At 47.0% G+C, this 18,885-nt stretch overlaps 1 protein-coding gene across 11 annotated transcripts in view; it reads left to right on the top strand.

The window, feature by feature from the left end:
• Positions 1–18,885, top strand: part of LOC142559751 (uncharacterized) — a 109,958-nt gene that overhangs the window by 63,669 nt on the left and 27,404 nt on the right. For 4 of the 11 annotated variants that reach the window (XM_075671362.1, XM_075671361.1, XM_075671354.1 and 1 more), the window contains 2 exons: positions 9,379–9,553; positions 12,392–12,444. The exons of 1 other annotated variant lie outside the window; for it this stretch is intronic. In XM_075671362.1, the coding sequence (XP_075527477.1) occupies positions 9,379–9,553; positions 12,392–12,444 (228 nt within the window). Of the gene's footprint in view, positions 1–653; positions 967–9,378; positions 9,554–12,391; positions 12,445–18,538; positions 18,622–18,885 lie in introns of those variants that run through there. 6 more of the 11 variants (XR_012823236.1, XR_012823237.1, XM_075671358.1 and 3 more) reach the window with 4 other exon arrangements.

Here is an 18,885-nt window from a genome sequence, read left to right as displayed (position 1 = left end):
CCTCTTGTGCTCGCATCGCCTTGAGTCGCCAGGGTGGCTCCTCTGCATCGCCGGGGCCAATGTAGTGAAGAAGAGAGTCGGGAACGAGAGGAGATAAAGTAGTGTTAAAATTAAACCCAAAACCAATTACCGACCATAACTCTTGTTTGGCAGTGGGAGCAGCATATCAGGGTGTATGAGTGTGACTCGTCATTAGCGATATTGGAACAACGTCCCATGACGAGTACAGCTTGGGATTGGGGGTCAGAGGGTTAATGCAGCTTTGTGTTTCCACATCCTGTGTCTGTTGTCTGCATGGAGAAACTTGCATTCTGTTTATTTTACAGAAAAAAGCATAAACCTACCATACCATATTTTGTATTTACATTTTTACAGTTTGTCCACAACTGTCGCTATGTCCTCTAGTGCTTCTGTCACATTCAAGTAAATGTGGCTGATAAAACGCTTTGCTATGTGGCATGTTGTCTTCCTTTGATGCGTTCATGCATTTGTGAGCGTCACCCTGTGAGCGGCCAAGAGTGAAGAGTAGTAAGCTTGATATTCACTCGTTTCATCACTGCATTGGTGGCCTAATGGGTAGAGCACCCAGCTATTTCACTGGAGGACACTAGTTCAAATTATGCCATCATAAACTATATTTTTGGTTGTTCCAGGTCTGGCCATTTTGAGCTGGCAAGTGCAGAGCATACATTGCGTGATAACAATCATGTCTGCAAAGTATTACATCACTTCGTGCCGCAGAGAGGCCTGAAATTTCAATCCGAACGCCGTTTCCCTATTCACTCGCGGCAAACCCGCCCGGAGAGGCACGGTGACTCAGTCCGGCTCCTGCGACTACGTAATCGTGTCCGCAGTGTGACGTCGCTCATGGTGACTCGTGACTTCGAGAGTTATTCAAGACAACATCTGTTATCTGTTCGATCTGTTGCTTGAATTATTGAATTGAGGTTTTAGAGAAATAATAAAACACACAAACTGAATGTATGCGTGTTTTTTGTTTTACTTCACACCGAAGCAAGAGAGATGTACTACCGCTTCATTTGCTTGTTCCCACGGTCGTGCGGTCATGTGCGGAGGTACCGAAACTATGCCATTTTCTACTGTGTCCCAGCGCGGGATCACGCTCTGCAATCCGCTTGTTCTGTCTCAGTATTCGTGTAGCACTGAATTGTACTGCTGGTCATGTTTCCTTGTGCACCACACGTAAAATCGTGCGATGCGCGAACAAGACAACAGCTCGTGCGCAACGCCGTCAGCGGAAATTTGTAGCGCCGAGAACAAAAGAAAGCGAGGAGCAAGAAAAATTCATGCTTGGTCTGTGACGTATGCGTCACGCGATCCTTGAGATCCGGTATGGGAGAACGCAGGGAAAGAATTTTGCTTGCGTTGGCTAGATGGGGCAAGTGGAGAGAGCGTCTTGCTTGGCAGTGGAGCCCGCCTGCGGAGTCATAGGTTCGCGGCACTGAATTATTTATATCTCGGCTATTAATGGAGCCGATTCGAAAAACTTGTGTGGCAGAACGCTTCCTAGAGTTCACGTAACAACTTCCAGCATATAACCAAAATTTGCTATGGGCTCTTTAAGTCTAGTGATGAAAATAATTAAGACTGCTTGCAGGCAGTCTAGGACATCATCGATGCATGATAGAGTGTACACAACTTTGTGCCTAATTTTGTTTAATTGGCAATAATTGACGCAGAAGTGGCTCGAGCTGACCTTTTTTCTTGACAAGAACAACAGGCGATGACCACGAGCTGCAGGACGGCTGAATGATGCCGCGCTGAAGCAGGTCATCAACTTGTTCGGAAATCACACGATGCTCAGGAGGGGATACGCGGTAAGGGCACTGTCGCAGAGGCGCTTGGGACCCGGTGTCAATCAGATGGACATATGTGCGTTTGACCTAATGACGTCTTCTGGTAATCACACGAGCCACAAAACTGGTGTAGAAGTGCAGGAAGTTTCTCATGGTGCGCCTCTGCAAACTTAAAGGTGAGCGATCACATGTACCAGTAGAAAGGGTGTCATATTTAAGAGGCATGCTGCACAGAAAGGAAGAATAGGACGATGTGTACGTATCAGTCCGAATGGCGCGAGCCCTCGAGGTGCTGGATCCAAGCTGTGATCGAGGGAGAAGCGGCGCCGAGCTGGGATTATCGACATGGCTTTGGGCCAAGAAGGTTGTAGCGTCAGCATCGCACTGGCGACAGGAGCCATGGAGGTTCGGTCAAGTCTGTGACGCTGGCGGTCCAGGGTGTGGCCGTCGACCTCAGCGACGGTCGAGCGAGGCTCCTTGGACCTGCTGCAGCCTCTCACGGCAGTGCCGGGCACTCCAGGAAGGATCCCCCTTCGGAGGCAGACCAGCACGTACAATAGTCTTTGGGGCGTCTCGTTGGCACTTGGAAGATGAAGTAGTGGCGGAGCCCGAAGTTAGGCCTAACCAGTGAGGCCGGGGTGCCACGTCACAGATGGAGTTTGGGAGACCAACATCAGAGACGGACGAGTTGACTGACCAACACCAAGGCAGCAACGTTTATGGAGTCGGCAAGAACACCGACTATGATGAAGATGCAGCACACTGAGGACAAAAGTCAGTAAGAACGGTCCTTTTTAGTAGCGTCGCAGCCATAGGCTAGGGTGGCCTGACTTTTGCTTAGTAAATGCCAAGGACTAACATAGCCGGTAATAAGGACATGTTTAATGATTATTAAGTAGGTTGCGTAAGTGTCAGTGTTTCTTTCTTGTGTTTTATTTTGAGTTTGGGGTAGAGTGTAATTAATATATTTTTGCGGTGCTGCTCCGCGCCTCCCAATCCCATCTCTCATAAGATCCACATGCTCCAGAGATCGGTGACAGATGACAAGGGGTCAGGGTACTAAGTTGCAAGTTGTCCGTGTCGTCAAGGCAGAAGATGGAGGATACATAGACTGCCTGAACTGGTGCCTATACACTCTCCACGGAGTAAGGTTGAGGGAACTGGAAACGAATTTGTAACAAAAAAGGATGTAGTGCCGGTGGGTATGTCGAGAACGGCAAATAATAATGCGAGATCCCTGTCCTGTTGAACGGTCTCAGAGGGTGTAAATAGAACTATTGAATTACCAATACCAGCACAGGATATGGGGACAAGGACTGTACTACTGGGTGGTATGTTCGTATCGTTGGTGACCTACAACTTTTTCAACGTAGGTTCAGACGGCGCGAAACACAATGTAGATAACACTACCTCGGCACAAGTGCAGTCAAGAACTGCATGATGGTGAAAGAGGAAATCCCAAACGAGGATAGTGTCATGCGAACAGGCCAGTAGCACGAGAAACTCGGTGGGGTACACAACATCTTGAGTGATGGTGCGGGCTGTGCTGGCAGCTGATAGCTGAATATGGTGTGCGCTGGCAGTATGGAGGGACAATCCCTTTGACGTCATGGTAACCTTCCTAAGCAGTTCGCAAAGTTGTATATCTGTCACTGAAAGGGCAGCGACAAGTGCAAGGGTGCGAAAGCCGTCCACAAAAACTTCGATAAGGTTTGCCGGAGAAATTTGAGGACTTGAATATTTCGACGACGACACAGTTTGTGCCTTGGGAACTGTGACCTCTAGTTTTCCATGTGAGAAAGGCAGAGTCTGCGGCACATGGGTGACAGAGAGCGACAGCGGGGTGTTGAGGATTTGCGGGTAGTTGAGGGCAGGCATTCTGGTGAAGAGGATTGTTGAAGCTGGTGCCGTTAGAGCGTCTAAGATCGTATGCAGACAGGCGCGTGGCATCAGTTTGAAAAGCAGGGCGACGGCTACAGAGGTGTGCCACATGTCCTGCATAACTGCAAAATTAACATATAGGGCGATTGTCCACAGTGTGCCATGGATTCGAACATATGGGGACTGGTTGGCGTGACAGAACTGATAGTGGCTGAACATTTACTGACGCATAAGAATAGGTGGGTTGGCGGGATGACCCAGCAGCTACGACTTGTGTTTACGCCAAGGGCACAGACTCTAGAGGTAACGGACAAGCGAACAGCAAAGCGTCAGTGACCTCTTCCTTTATCACTTGTTGTATGACTGGGGCCAGATGTGGTGCCTGTGCTGGCTCAGGCATGCTCGATAAAATGGAGAGCTGTCCGGCGACTTCCTCGCGCATGAACTACTTGATCTGAATCAACAGTGCATTCTGGTCGCCCAGAGTCAAGGTTGCGATCGAGTCTTTTTGTTCCAGAGGACGTCAAGCTTGGGCAAGTTGCTTGCAAAATTTGTCGAAACTCTAGCACAAGCTGACAACATCTGCGATGGTTTGTGGGTCTTTGGCCAATAACATTTTAAATGTGTCATCGGCTATTCCTTTGAGAGTGTGCTTGATTGTCCGACTCGTGCATCGACGAGTTTAGATGCTTACTCAAGTCGACAACGTGTTCAATATAACCGGTGTAGTTCTTACCAGGTTGTTAAGCACATTCACGAAGTCACTGTTCTGCCCGGAGCTTGTATACTGCGAGGCGGTCGAAGATTTCCGAAAAAGTTGTCTTGAATGACTCCCAGTTATGAATCTCCGCTTCGTGATTTCAGAACCAGAGACTGGTGACGCTGGTCAAATAAATATTACATTGGTCAGCCTAGTTGCTTCATTCCATTTGTTGACTGCGCTCACCCTCTGGTACTTGTCAACCAGTCCTTGAAGTCTTGGTTGTCGGTCTCGCTGAATGTTGGTGGGTGACGCTGAGGTAGTACGCCAGGACAGATGGTGGCTTGAGTCTGGGAGCCTTGTGTTGGTTTGCTCTGGCATTGCTGAGGCTGAAGGTAAGCCACAGCGTCGTAGTTCCAGGTTGACAACACTTGCAGACGGGCTAGATGGTGCATTGCAGATCGACGAAAAATAAGCGCACAGGAAGACACACACGAACAGCCGAGAAAGACACAGGACAGGTGCTAATTTAGCGCCCGTCTCTCTCGACTGTTCGTGTGTGTCTTGCTGTGTGCTTATTTTTCGTAGTTCTAGGTTGGGGGACTGGGAGACTACCCGGCACCTTCCACCAAACTGTAAGGGGGTTTATTTACAAGCCAGGCTACGCAACAACTGCCTTGGCCCAAGAGCGTCAGTTGCTATATCGCATTTTCTGGGCTGCCCGACTTTGTCATCTTCTCTCAATAGTTCCTGACTGTCTTCCCTAGTACAATATATCTCAAAAAAGAAAGAAAGATGTGCATTCATACAAATGTCGCTTGTGATATCGGGAAGATGACATGAGCGCCAGCATGGCGAGGTGACAGGTGACTGTTACGCTTCTTGAACAAAGGGAAGCCCTAAAGCGCAGAACACTAGGCAAAAGGAACGAACTGGACGTTTCCAAGGTTTGTGGCATGACTCTCGGCCAGCCATATGATCCTTTACTGTACTATATGGAAGAGAGATGACATGGGAGTTACACAAGGTGCTGACACGAGCAGAAGTGAAACTGAAACTGATACACCACGACATAACATCGGGTATTCGTCACTTCACCGCATTCTGTGGTAATTTTGCGAGTTCCTAAATAAAATGTACTGGCTTCATGCACTGACTACAGAGAAGGAGGAGGGTCTGAAGAATCTTCAAACAACACAAGATTTCTTCGAAGTATAGTTTGGGACACAAGTGCATGCTGTCTTGTAAACGTGAAGAGAAGCACCGTATTTACTCGAATCTAATGTTCACCTTTTTTCGATAAAACTGGTCCAAAAATTGCATGCACATTAGAATTGAGTACGGCCATAAATCCGTGTTACCATATCGCCATCTGCATTCGAAACATGACCACCTCGTACATGCTTCTAGCCTAGCTGCTGTAGCTTTCTCCATGTGCATACCTTCATGTTGTACGTGTAACCAGGCGCTGGTGTAACCTAGCAATGCCTCCTTTAGAAATGTTTTAGAAGATGCCTGCCGTGTGAGCTGAGAAGCTGGTTCCGGCCCCTCTCCTCATTCCTCCTCTCCACCAGGGTTGGCTGTAAGCACTCGTTGCGGCGACTGCTCCAAACTTGAATCGCATTCCCCTGCCTCCGAGATTTTAGTAGCATCTGTTGCAATCCCGGAGGCAGGACCCGCAGTCACTCGTCAAGCCATTGGTTGAGCGCGCGCCAGCCTAGTAATTGTCACTTCCTCCGCAACAGGAAGTAGGGTCAGCAGCCAGCACCATCTCTACGCGACCACCCTGTACTACAGGAACCTCCACTCCACTGGGAAATCTAGCGACACAGCAGACATCTAGTAAAGGAGGCATAGAACCTAGTCTACTGCCTGTCGTCCCATTTTCTGCGTTTATTCCATGGCTTATTCAATCAGCATGGAAACGCCGACTGCAAAGACACGCCGAGTCCACCATGCTGCCTTTAAAAGGAAAGTTATCATGTGCGCAGAGACGGGCGGACATTAGGCCGCATCACGAGCGTTCGGAGTTCCCGAAACTTGCTTGCAGGACTGGCGCAAACAGAAGAAAAATATTTTTGCCAGCAAAGAAACAAGGAAGGGTTTCAGTGGACCGAAGCAGGGCCGCTTCGCTGAAATAGAAGAGCTGCTCGCGCAATACATGCAAGAGCAGCGAGCGGCACAGCGACCTGTGACAACCGATCTGCTCAAAGTACAGGCGATGCAGCTAGCCATACAGAAAGGGCTAATGTGGAGTGACTTCAAAGTGAGAAGGTTCTGGCTATCAAATTTTATGAAAAGAAAACACTTTTCTCTTCATAGGCAGACAGGGATATGCCAAAAATTGCCCGAAGAATATGAAGAGAAGTTACAGTTTTCAGCGATACGTTTTGAAGTTGCGCCATAGAAACGGCTACCACTTTGGACAGATTGGAAATGCCGATAAGACGCCGCTCTACTTTGACGTGCCTGCCATCACAACCATTGAAGAGAAGGGGGCGAAGCAAGTGCGCATTTTGTCTTCTGTCCACGAAAAAACTAGTCACTGCAATGCTTTGTTGCACTGTGGATAGGCACAAGCTACCCCCATATCTTATCTTCATATGGAAGACACTACTGAAAGGAGGGATGTTTCTGGGTGGTGTGATTGTGCTCTCATATGAAAAAGGTTGGATGACCATGGACTTGGTCGCTGACTGGATTGATAACGTTTGGTGGAAGAGACCCAATGGCAGTTTGAGTCTGCGTGGGATGCTTGTGCTCGACGCCTTCAGGTACCACCTTGACCAGCGCATCAAGGACAAGCTGGCTGCATGCAACACCGTCCTTGTGATACCCGGTGGCATGACAACGCAGCTCCAGCCGCTCGATGCTTGTTTGAACAAGCCAGTGAAAGATAGAATTTGGGCGCTCTACACCGAATGGCTTGTCAGTGGCTGCCACGAATTCATGCCCGCCAGTAAAATGAAGCGTGCCTCGCTGCAGGACTTTGCTGCATGGGTGAAAGATGCATGGTGCACAATCCCGTCTGCCATAGTCAACAAGGCCTTCAAGAAGTGCGGAATTTTTAATGCCATGGACGGCACCGAGGATGAAACACCTTGGTCTCTTGATAGCAATAAGGAGTTGTCCGATAGCGACGACGAGTGATATCTATTGCCTCACGCGACTCATACTGGCGCAGTGAAAATCTTGGTGGCAAGGTACGCCGCTTCCATTCGTGTTTTTAATCATCACAACTTTAGTGTATTGGGAATAAATCTGTTTTTTCCAAATGAGAGAAAATAGTATTTCTATATGAAAGCTCGAGGTGCATGGTATTATACTCTTCTTTTTTCTTTTTTTCGTCATGGAAAACGGGTGCATGTTACAATCAAGGTTTTCATTTTTTAAATCTTTTTGGTCACGAAAAATGGGTGCGCGTTACACTCGAGGGAGCGTTAGAATCGAGTAAATACGGTAGCGGCGAGGTGACTTATAAAATTCACTGACGATTGCAATACTCCCTAATGCGAAATTTGAGCGCAGCTCTATGCGTGGTTTCATTTCGCGATATCTTGAGGCAAAGAATTTCAGGGAGACATGTCGCAGAGTTGGCAATCATCGAAAATCTGATCTACAGGTCAAGCGCGTCGGCTTTTATACGTGACTTGTCGAAGATATTAGTAATCGCTGGTGCCACTTGGCTTCCAGAAAATACTACACAATTCGTCTCGTGCATATAATCGGATTACAAAACAATAGGAAACCATGACAGTCGAAACAAGCGCAAACGAGACCAAACCAAACAAGCGTGAGCGAGAGCTGACGCGAGCAGATGATGGTATGAAATGAGTGGTACAGCTGAGACCAGATACAAATGCACATCGAGCGTACAGGCGAGTCTGCATGACACCAGTTTCCCATGTGCATGTAACTGAAGGGGCCGCTCTCATTGGTCTCTGTGTTCGCAGCTCGCGTCTTTAATCGCACGCTCCATGTTCATTCTTTCATTCTTCGCTGTGCTCGTTCACTTGGTTATGCCACAGCCACCACTGCCACCCGCTGTAGGAATGGGTGCCTCAGAGCTGCCCTCTAAAACAAATTACACTTTCTTGCACTCAAGTTCGTTGAGTATGCACCCGGGGCAGTGATCCCTGGTCATGACAACAGCCATGAAAAGACACCGCCACTGCTTCTCTTAGTGTTTACAATCCAGCATGCATTCGCATTCCAAACTATGCTTCGAAGATGTTCTTGTGTTGCTTAATGACGTTATTCCCTAATTACTACCCTGACAGTGTTCCCTGGGGACTTCAACGTTGATTTCAGGAAACCTAAAAGCTGCTGGCTACCGGCATGTGTGGAATAAGTCTTTGGTGTGCACCTCGTGAAGTGTGGCTCAAACACACCATTACCCAATGCGAGAACTGGTGGTGCAATTGACCACGTTTTTGCAAGGGTAATTGCAACACTAAATGTTCAATAGTCTGTTTCATACTTATCCAAGTGCACCATTGCTCACTATTCTGCCCGCACTGCAGTGTCAGAATGGCACTGCGCATGTGACTGTACTACATCAACAGTTGTACCACTATGCAATATGCCAGTGAGACGGTGACGCTGCAAACCTCCTCACTGCCGACGAATAATGGCGCACAACGATGCTGCAAGCAAACACACCTCCCTTTTTGTTTTGTATCCTGCATAGACAAGCGTAAGTGCTGCACTTGAGATAATGTTTTATATTACTGTAACACTGTTGTTCCACAACAATGATATAATCCCACAGCAATGATTGTCATCAGTCTTGTGTGCATTTCCTTTCTTTAATGCTGTGTGCTCGGCACTTTTCAGTCAGGAACAGCATGTACATCTCATTGTTCCATACTGTTCCTGTTTGGTTATTATTGTTTGTTATTGCAATCTGTTTACCAACTTATTGCAATAACAGCCAATTTGACAGAGTGTCAAAAGTACGGGCTGTTGGCTGCTGTGCAGCTTCCTAGTGGCTGGGAGCAGCTGCGGCCTCTGGATGTCGGTCGTGCACGGGCTAGCAGCAGTGGCGGCACAAAAAACCTTGACCTACCACTGCACTGTGGCGAGCCTGTGTATGTTCTTCGATTTGAGAACAATCCCCCGGGCAAGTGGCTTGTGCGGAACCATAAGGGAGAAGGCAAGTACATCATAGGGCTTCTTGTGCAGGGCAAACCTCAGCTTGTGTTTGCATTGCTGTGTTCTGAAGCTCTGGCCACTCAGTACTTACTGTACACTGCTTGCTTGAAAGAAATTTATTTATCTCTGGTATCTTTTTGACATTCAGTTTAGTGCCAGCATCCACATCAGTAAAGCATATTAATCTACAAATTGCTATGTCATTCCCAAATATCCTAGTATATGCAATGCAGTGTGTCAGTAAAGAAGTGGGAGAGGGTGTGTGTGTGGTGGCACTGCTTTCTTGCTCTATGCGCTCAAGAGGACTCAGTAGTGGTCACTGCCTTGTGCTTGAGTTCACAGCTACAAGATGGTGCTAATAGCAAGGGGGTGGCACTTCGCAACAAGTATACATTTAATGGGCATACAGCAATAAAGGTTCTCGTTGTTACGAGTAGAGTCACTTTTGTCATCATTCGGTGCCCCTGAACATGGTGTCAGAAGTGTGAGCTACTTAATGTGGCGGTTATGAATGCGGCAGCGGGTGAGGTCACTGGGGATACCGAGGTCAACATCCTGCCTGTCGGAATGCCTGCACTTGAGCCCTCACCACTGTTCACCTTCACAAGCCCGGGGGAGCGGTCAGTATGGATAGTGATGTACAAAGACTATGCCTTCGCTGCAGATCTCAGTACAACCACCGACTAGGTGCAGGTGTGCACACTTTTGTATTGCATGAGGCCTCAACCATGGAGCGTCTTGTCGTCACTGGGAGTTTCAACTCCGGAAACTTCGTTTACGGATGTCAAGGCTAAGCTAGCATCGCATTTCGTTCCCAGTCAACAAAATGTATGAAAACTGCCAATTTCATTGCCAAATACAACAGCAAGGGAAGCCAGTCTATGAATTTTTAATGGTGCTTTGTAATCTTGTCAAGCGTTGTAAGTATAAAAACCCCAAAGTGGAAGACCGCTTTGTTCGTGACAAGTTCGTTGTGGGATTGTGGGAAGAAAAGCAATCTGACCAGTTGTCCCAATATATGAAACTTTCGGTGGAAGAAGTGCTGTGCCTAGCACGTGTGCATGAGTAAGCCGAGAAAGAGCGTCTCTCCCGTGCAAGTTTCCGCAAGAGTGCAGCTTTCAACAGCTTAAACGTCAATGCGATACAAGAAGATCGTGCCAAGCGCATTGTCACGCTGTAGCAAGTTGGTGCAGTCAACTTGTGGTTACTGCAACCGTTGTCTCCACCCACGGAACATATGCCTCACTCGTAAGCCGGCTAACCAGACGGCTAGCATGTGGCAGGGCGAAGTCAAATTTCTGAACAACTCGAAGCAAAGGCAAGAGTTTGACATAATAGTTCTGCGGCAACCCGCAAGGTGGAGAGAAGTAATCAATAAAGGGAAAATCAGGCATTCACCCGTTCGTAGCAATTGCTACAAACGGGTGGATAGTTCTTCGGGTTTCCGCAGAACTATTGCTTAACTTTCCTTTGCTTTGAGTTGTTGACAAATTCGACTTCATCCTGCCATCTGCAAGCTGCCTGGTTAGCTCAGATGGTAGAGTGGCTGCCCCGGAACGGCGGTGGTCCCAGCTTCGAGTCCCGGACCAGGACGAATTTTTCTTCAACTGCGAGGCTTTTATTTCGAGGAACCTGTATGGGTTTCCTTTGTAGTAATCGCTACGAACAGGTGCATGTCTGATTTTCCCTTTATTAAGCACTTGTTTTATATCAGAAGCATTTGGTTTCGGAAAGTAATCTATTCACAAGATTCCAATTAAATTCAGACAAAAGTGATGGATCCTTGAAAAGAGCTGCCACTGGCAACCAATCTTGAATTTATGAATATGACATCAAGCTGAAGTTGCAGAGCAAGGAGTGAAGGATGAGCAAAGGATTAAAAAATAAGTGCAGAAGAGCAAAGCAAAATTAGTGATGTTGATCATTTTCTTCAACTGCCATGAATTTATAGCTGAGAGTTAAACTGTTAGTGAAGCTTTCTATGTGGAGATCTTGAATTATATGAAATATCTTGTGCATTTCATGACCAAATTCATCAAAAGAGAGATGCAGGATTCTGCACCACAACAATGCCCCTGCACACTCTTAATTGGTAGCGTGTGAGTTTTTGGCACGCACTTCCACCACTGTGCTCAAACACTGTCTGTGTGCTCCGGATTTATCACGCTACGATTTTCGTTCGCCAACTGCAAATTGCTGCTGTGAAGGTGGAATATAATGATGTTACTACAACTAAATTTTTAAAAACATCGCTGCTGAAACGCTTTCCAAGGGTGCTTCCAGCAATGGAAGAGCTTGAACCAGCGCATTGTGTCTAATAGATAGAATATTGAAGGTGACCACGTTGATTTATCTAAAAGTTTGTTAAATGACTTTTTGAGATACATACCATACAAACTTTTGATACAAACCTTGTACTTCTAGACAAAATCTATTGGAAATTTACGAGTCTTGATTAACAGCTTGAGATCAATGGCAAGCAATAAAATTGAAGCAAGCATGTTTATATTTAAAAGCGGCGCATGTTTGTGTAACTTAACAGTACAAATCTACAAAACAGAACTAATCTGAAAAGAAATATTTGCTTCAAGAGTTGCCTATTTTACAAATTCTGAAAATTAAGGTACATGTCCCTTTCCTTGTTGGACAACTGTCACGGTGCTGGAACTTTCCTTATATGCAAAAATTTGGATGCAGCTAGTTCTTAAGAGTAATTCTTTGTTCTTTCACTGCTGAAATATTTTTTAATCATGCATGTCATTAAAAGCTTGGCCTGCCGCTGAAAGAGTCAGTGAAGTGGTGGCTCCCACAGCTGTATTTTACTTCACTTTCTTTGCAGTGGGCTATGCTGACCTGACGAACATAGAGGTAGATGCTGCATCCATCAAATTCGTAAGCACTTTTCCTGCTCTGCAGTTTCATCCCTCCGTGACAGTGTGTGGTCCCATGTGTTGTAGTAGATGCTGAGAAATGGCCTTGGCTGCCCTGTTGCTTCTCACTTGGTGTGAGGCATTTGGGTTTTTGTTTGCTGAAGGTTAAGTGGTAACTTGTTCTGCTTTATTTGGTATAGACTATGGGGCAGAAAGACGCAGTGTCATAATGGCGATTTCACTGTACTCAAATGGGCCTGACGCCTGCCTTCATCCAGTGCATCTGCTCAATAACTGCCGAGAGGTTTGGGTTATGCAAAGGCTGCAGCTGAGAGACCAGACTTAGGCCATTGCAGGTGTCGTGCTGATGATCCAAGGAAGCTAGCTTGCAGCTTTTCAGCCAGGCCTACAGTGCTCCATCATAGGCACAAACACTGATGGCAATGAAATGTCTGCCACCATCTCAACGAGAGAATGCCCACTGTTCCAGAGCCTCTTGGTGACCAGAGGATTGTTCATGGTCACATGCTCAGTGCCCTTGGGTCATATCGGAAGTAAATATGATGTACGAGGTTGCCAGGCAGCAAATTTGGCAGCAGTCTTTCTACTCAACAGCAATTGCTACTGAACACTGAAAATAAGCCTTAAAGCAATCCATTTGCACTACATATACCTAGTAAACAACAATATTTTAAGAAGACCTGTTATTTCTTCAAAAGGGCTACATTAAAAAAAAGGCTGTTTGAGCAGCTTGTGAAACCAATTTTTCTAATGGTATACTAGCAAGAATATATATCTAAATTAGGAACTCAAGCTAGTGTATAGTATTTCCATGTAAGGAAAACACCCATGTAAAGGCCGCACCCCATGTTTGACCTATATATTTCAGAGAGAAATATGTTCACATCTGGGCTGCACCTCCTCTTTCACACACATACCTTGTCAACTGCAGTCGCAATGCGATATCTAGGCGCCATACCTACGCAGTACACAGAGGTGTATGAATCTCCTCTTTGGTTGTAAATGGAATTGATAGTCTTTTGGTGGGCAGCTCATCAACTTAACTGTTGCCATCATCACTAAATTGATTTTCCCACAGTTTGTACCGCTGTGCTTTTTGGCTGCCCAGTCTTTCATAGACAGCCGCACGCTGCCACCTGTGCAGACCACACATGCGAGACTTTCCGTACTTTATAAGTATGTTGTCTCTCCCACACTGCCTAAGAATGTGCACGTGTTCAACTACAACAATTCCATTCACATTTCACTTGATAACCTTGGGCATTTTTCATTGTACGATTTTGCATGTGGCGCGACGTCCGAGCCCACATCCGAGGACAGCTTCACCTTTGAACAGCATATCAGTCATCTTTGGTTGTTTCCACAATTATCGACTAAGCACCAACGAAATTTGTGTCCTGGCATCTCACGGTGTGTCCTGTGACGCTGTGCATACATGTTCGTTTAACGTATATATGCCCTGTCATACAGGGTCTCAGCACTTTGCAGGTACCATACGTTTTGTGCAGTGAGCTTTTGATGCCGCTGGGCCCACTGAAACATACGCTGGCACTATTGTTATATGGAAAACCTCTCAGCTTTTTTATCATGCAACCTTACATGTGGCACGACGTCTCAGCCTGGTCCTAGGACAGTTTGTCTTGTAACACATGCTTGTGGTGAAGATTCCAGCTGCTCCAGCTCCATGGTTACATGCAGGCAATGAGAGACAGGGTAAATAAAAATGCTAAAATAAAGGCTTCCCAAGATCTTCACACACGGCAGTGAGCATGTCGTTTTTAGAGTGCAGCTTTTAGGCACCCGTTCCTGCATTTGGCGTTGCCGTCCCTCGGCAGTGTCTCTTGGCGGTGTCCCTCGGCGTCATTCCTCTGTGTAACCAAGCAAACAAGCACAGTGAAGGATGAAAGCGTAAATGGGGAGCACAGCGGTGGATGAAATATGGCAATAGCAAAGAGAGCGCAAGGAGGAAAGTGGAGGTGGAAGGTATGACAAAAGCATGAGAAGAAAAGTGTAGTGCCACGCAAGATGGCGCCAGAGAAATGCGCCATCATGTGTTCATTGCTGGCATGCAGCGAGCGTGTCCACAGATACCGTATATAAAGAAAGCGCTGCACAAGTGGAGGTCTGTCTGTGGCGGCTACTGTGAATTGCGCCCCCACGTCACCCACGCACTGCCTCTCACGATCGCCCGATTAGCGAGGCAGTCATGCCGCACTTCACTCCGTTTGCAAACTAGTAGATGCCAATTTATTTACGTTTTGCTTGTGTATCTGACGAAATTCAACTCCAAATTTATAAAAGAAGTGTTCCCCTTGCACGATAATATGTGCTATTTTGCCGTATAAGTTTGGGATGGAATCATGGGAAATCTGGAATTAAAAGAAAGGACCTGTGCTGCACATGACCCAGATTTCAGTTTCTTCTCCTCTGTCTTTATCATGCTTTGTGGTTCAGGCAAATATGGTCACTTTATTTGTAGCTGTAATTCCAGCCCATAGATCTCTGTCACGCATAAGTTAACGCCTGGTACGCTTGCTTGAGCGGGCGGAAGGAACACATGAACCCAAGGTGCAGCACACACAACATTCATTCATTTGGACTTTTAACTACAGGAACACACGGTAACTTTCGACACTTATTGCACACAGAATGCGTCCTCCCTTGCTAAGCTTCACGCACGCACACCCGTGTTTACTAACGTCCGTGCGGCGATCATCTATACGCTATAGTAGGGGCGCTTACAGTACCGGTTCTGTTCGACGCGGGTATCGGCGTCCCCCCGGTCTGTGGTCCGTCGTTGTAATCTGGTCGTCTTCAGTCTTTGCTGGTGTCCGACGTCACTGATGCCCCGGCCGACGTGACGAAGGCACGGTCGCTGAGGAGCTGTCGCCCTCCGGCAGAGCGGGGCTCGTGCCGGCTGGCGCTCCCGGTGCGCGCCGGCCCAGCTTAGTTCTCTAGACGGGACGGTGACTGGCTGTAGCCAGCCTCCGCGCGTCTACGTTCAGCAGCGTAAACGCTGACGTGTCCTGGCAGGTAGGTCCGGGCCAGCGGTAGTTCCGGGGACGTCGGTCATCTGCTCGCCGAGACTGGTACTCGGGCGGGACGTCGATGCGTCGCCTAGGAACTGGGGCAGGACCCAGAGAGGCGATCTCCGGCTGTCTTCTTCTGGAACGCTGTGCCCGGCCACCACGTCCTTCCCTGCGCGTGCCTCTTCTCCAAGATGGCGGCTCCATGCGCCCGCTCCACTCCTTCTTCCTCGTCCTCTTTCTTCGTTTACGCTTGTCACTCCTGACAATCTCATATTCAAAGAAGTCCTGGTTTAGCACTAGCTTGTAGGGATGTATATTGTGCGGACCTCACAGGCACAAATTTGTAGTGTATATTTCTACTTCTAATGTGCTGTGAAGTATGTCATCATAAGTGCTTATTATTTCAAAGGCTTAGCACATGAAAAATTAGCTTTCTAAGCACAGTCCCAATACAGTGAAGTCTCATTAAACCATAGTTGGCGGTAGCTCGGAAAAAGTATGTACCAAACAGCAGTACTGCTTAACCGAAATAACATGAGATCACCCACATACCTGTCAAAGACAGAACTCGGAGAGAGTACGATGAAAGGGGAAAATAACATGCAGTATTTATTCACTTTGCGCGACAAAAGTGTTATTTTCATTTGATGCCACGGCGGCCTAGCAGCGACGACAGCGGCCTCAAACTTACTGAAGCTGCGAGCCAGCTTTTCAGCCAGCTCCCTCTTCTCGGCAAACACTCGCATGGCAGATTCCTCGTTGGCGTTACGTATTCTCTGTACACGCGTGCGGTAGCGCTGCAGAAGTCGTGGGGCGCCTTTTTCATTGTGGGGTGCTGTTTTTGTCGCGATGATTGCATTCATGAAGCTGACGTAACGTGCAGCTTCTGCCACTGTTGGGCCTGAATCGCCCATGCTGTCGCTTTCCGTCCTCATCGTCCTCATCACTGCCAACAGAGGTAACGATGGCGAAACGTCGAACCTCGTAGACGACATCTCTTTGTGGTTGCAGCAGCGCTGCTGTGCAACTTCTTCACATTCCAAGTGCCACACACTGTAGTCAACAGCAGATCCCTGTCACATGCCAGCGCCAACTTCTTTATGTCATGTTCGATAGCATGAACGATGTCTAATTTTTCTTCTATGCTGAGCACCCGGCGTCTTTTTTATCTGAGCTTCGGCATGACGCGAGTCCTTGTTTACACAACGCCACAACACTCTCTGGCACAGCGCCGAAATGATGTTGATGTTGCTTCGCGCACATACATACAGGGCACTTCGAGGCCATTGTTCTGATCTCTGAGGCTTGTTGCTATGCCGGGCCTCCCTATGAAGACGACGCACCGCCGTGTTTGCACAATGAAAAATGGAAACATTACGTGTTAACCAATACGTACGCAATAAGCTGGTACGGTTTATGCGGATACAAAACGCGTTAAGTTCAATGGCCGCTTTGACTTTTGACTTTACTACTTTTATTGACTTTGATTTGACTTTACTACTTTTAAAACGAAACTACTGTTTAAGCAGGTACGGTTTAAAGAGGTTTTACTGCACTGGAAGTTCTGCTGCACTCCAAGTTCCGTGTGCAACTCGGTGAAATGTGATACACTCGAACCTCCATATAAGAAACATGGATATAACGAGTCATTGGATATACAGTTAAACCTTGGTATGACAAAATCTGTAAAATTGCCAATTTGCTTCATTATATTGAAACATTGTTATATTGAAATTCTATTTTTTATGTAATTAAGTACAGTTGCCGATGGAGTTTTCTTACATGGAAGGGGCCGCAAGATTTTGCAACTTATTGGGCAATTGTAAAAAGAAAATTTAAATGAGGGAAAGAAATGATTTTGTTGACTTTCAGAGTCAGCGATGAAAGATACAGTTTCATGCCATGTCGACGATATCGTCACATTGGCAGTACGTATTGAAGCCAGCCACATTTTTGCGTGCACTCTGCTCCCAACGCTGACAGTGTCCTATAGAAGAATCGACATTTGGGCGATTTGGTACTGGTAGAACATCTTGAAGGGACAGCGCAAGAGGCAGGAAACACCGCACTGTCCTGTGTGTTTCCTGCCTTTTGTCTTTGTTGTCTTGCATTTCCCCTTCAAGAAGCTGATAGTGTCGCCTGCAGTGGGACTACGCTATTATAAAAAGAACCAGCAGTGGGGAGCAAATGCTTTGTCTGCTTCTCACTTCAATGCGTTTCCGAAACTCGAGATTACACAACTTGAAGCACTAGATGCGCTGAAAGACAACGCACAATGTTACGCAATCTCAGCTTGCCCTGTCTTTGCTTACGCAGCAGATTACCTCTAAAACAGGGGGCACAGGCTGCCTATGCGTTCAGCCACACTGACAGCCATGCACACCCACGGTGGTGCTAGAAAAGGCAGTGCACGCCAACCTGCTCCCTGCCCCCTCCACCCTTGCCCGTGCATCATGGTGTAACCGCGAGCTCGCGTCCCTCCCCCTTGCTCGAGCAGGAAGACGGTGCTCACCAAGCCACATCCTTCTCAGCTCACCCTCACCCGCTTTCACTCGTACCTAAAGCATACTGCACGGGGCACGATAGGATCTTATCGCACTAGAACTTTATACCGAACATGATGCTGCTGCTCTTCAGCGGCCAGTTTGAGAGGTGTGTTTGCAAGCAGCTGCATGTTATACAACCATTTGACCATCTGCATCTGCAGAACTTTCCATTTATTGTAGCGGTATTCCTCTGTGGTGGCAGTGAAATTTCGTTATATTAAAATTGTGTATAAACACACTTTCGTATATTGAGGTTCAAACTACATGGTGTTCTATGGACAGGGAGTTATAAAAAGGTAAATGCTTCGTTATTTAGAGAATCTCATTATATTGAAGTTCGTTATATTGAGGTTTAACTGTAGTGAAGTAAATCTAAAATGTTTCATCGATATCGGCATGTAATGAATACGGGCCTTTAAGGAACATTGGATATAACGAATCTATGTTTGTGTCGTATGCAATTTTGTTTGAACGAGGTTAGACTGTACCGTCATCCATCCAATTGTCGAAACCCTCGTAGGCACCTGAAGTGAACGTGGACAGAAGCCCTGACCACCCTTGCCACTGGTTGGCCAAATTGACTTCCTGTGTTGGGCAAGTTAGGTCAGCTTGGCTCTGTTTGCCTACTTTCTCTCTGTTGCTTGATGCGAAGCTGCAGTAGCAGATGCTTTCCGGTGCTGCCTGTGCAGCCATTTGCTAGAGGTTTATTGCACCAAGAACATGAAACGGGCACATCTGGAGCATTGATATTTCTGGCTTTTCTCACTTCTCAGTTGCTCTTGACATGATTAAGACACCAGTGACATTGCTATTGTGTACTTTTGAATTTTGATTTGAACAGGTTGCACATGCAGTGACGCTGCATAC

The sequence above is a fragment of the Dermacentor variabilis genome, chromosome 10, assembly GCF_050947875.1.
Source record: "Dermacentor variabilis isolate Ectoservices chromosome 10, ASM5094787v1, whole genome shotgun sequence".
Taxonomy (NCBI): Eukaryota; Metazoa; Arthropoda; class Arachnida; order Ixodida; family Ixodidae; genus Dermacentor; species Dermacentor variabilis.
The sequence above is the reverse complement of the archived record's forward strand: the minus strand, read 5'-3'. Positions and strand labels throughout refer to the sequence as shown.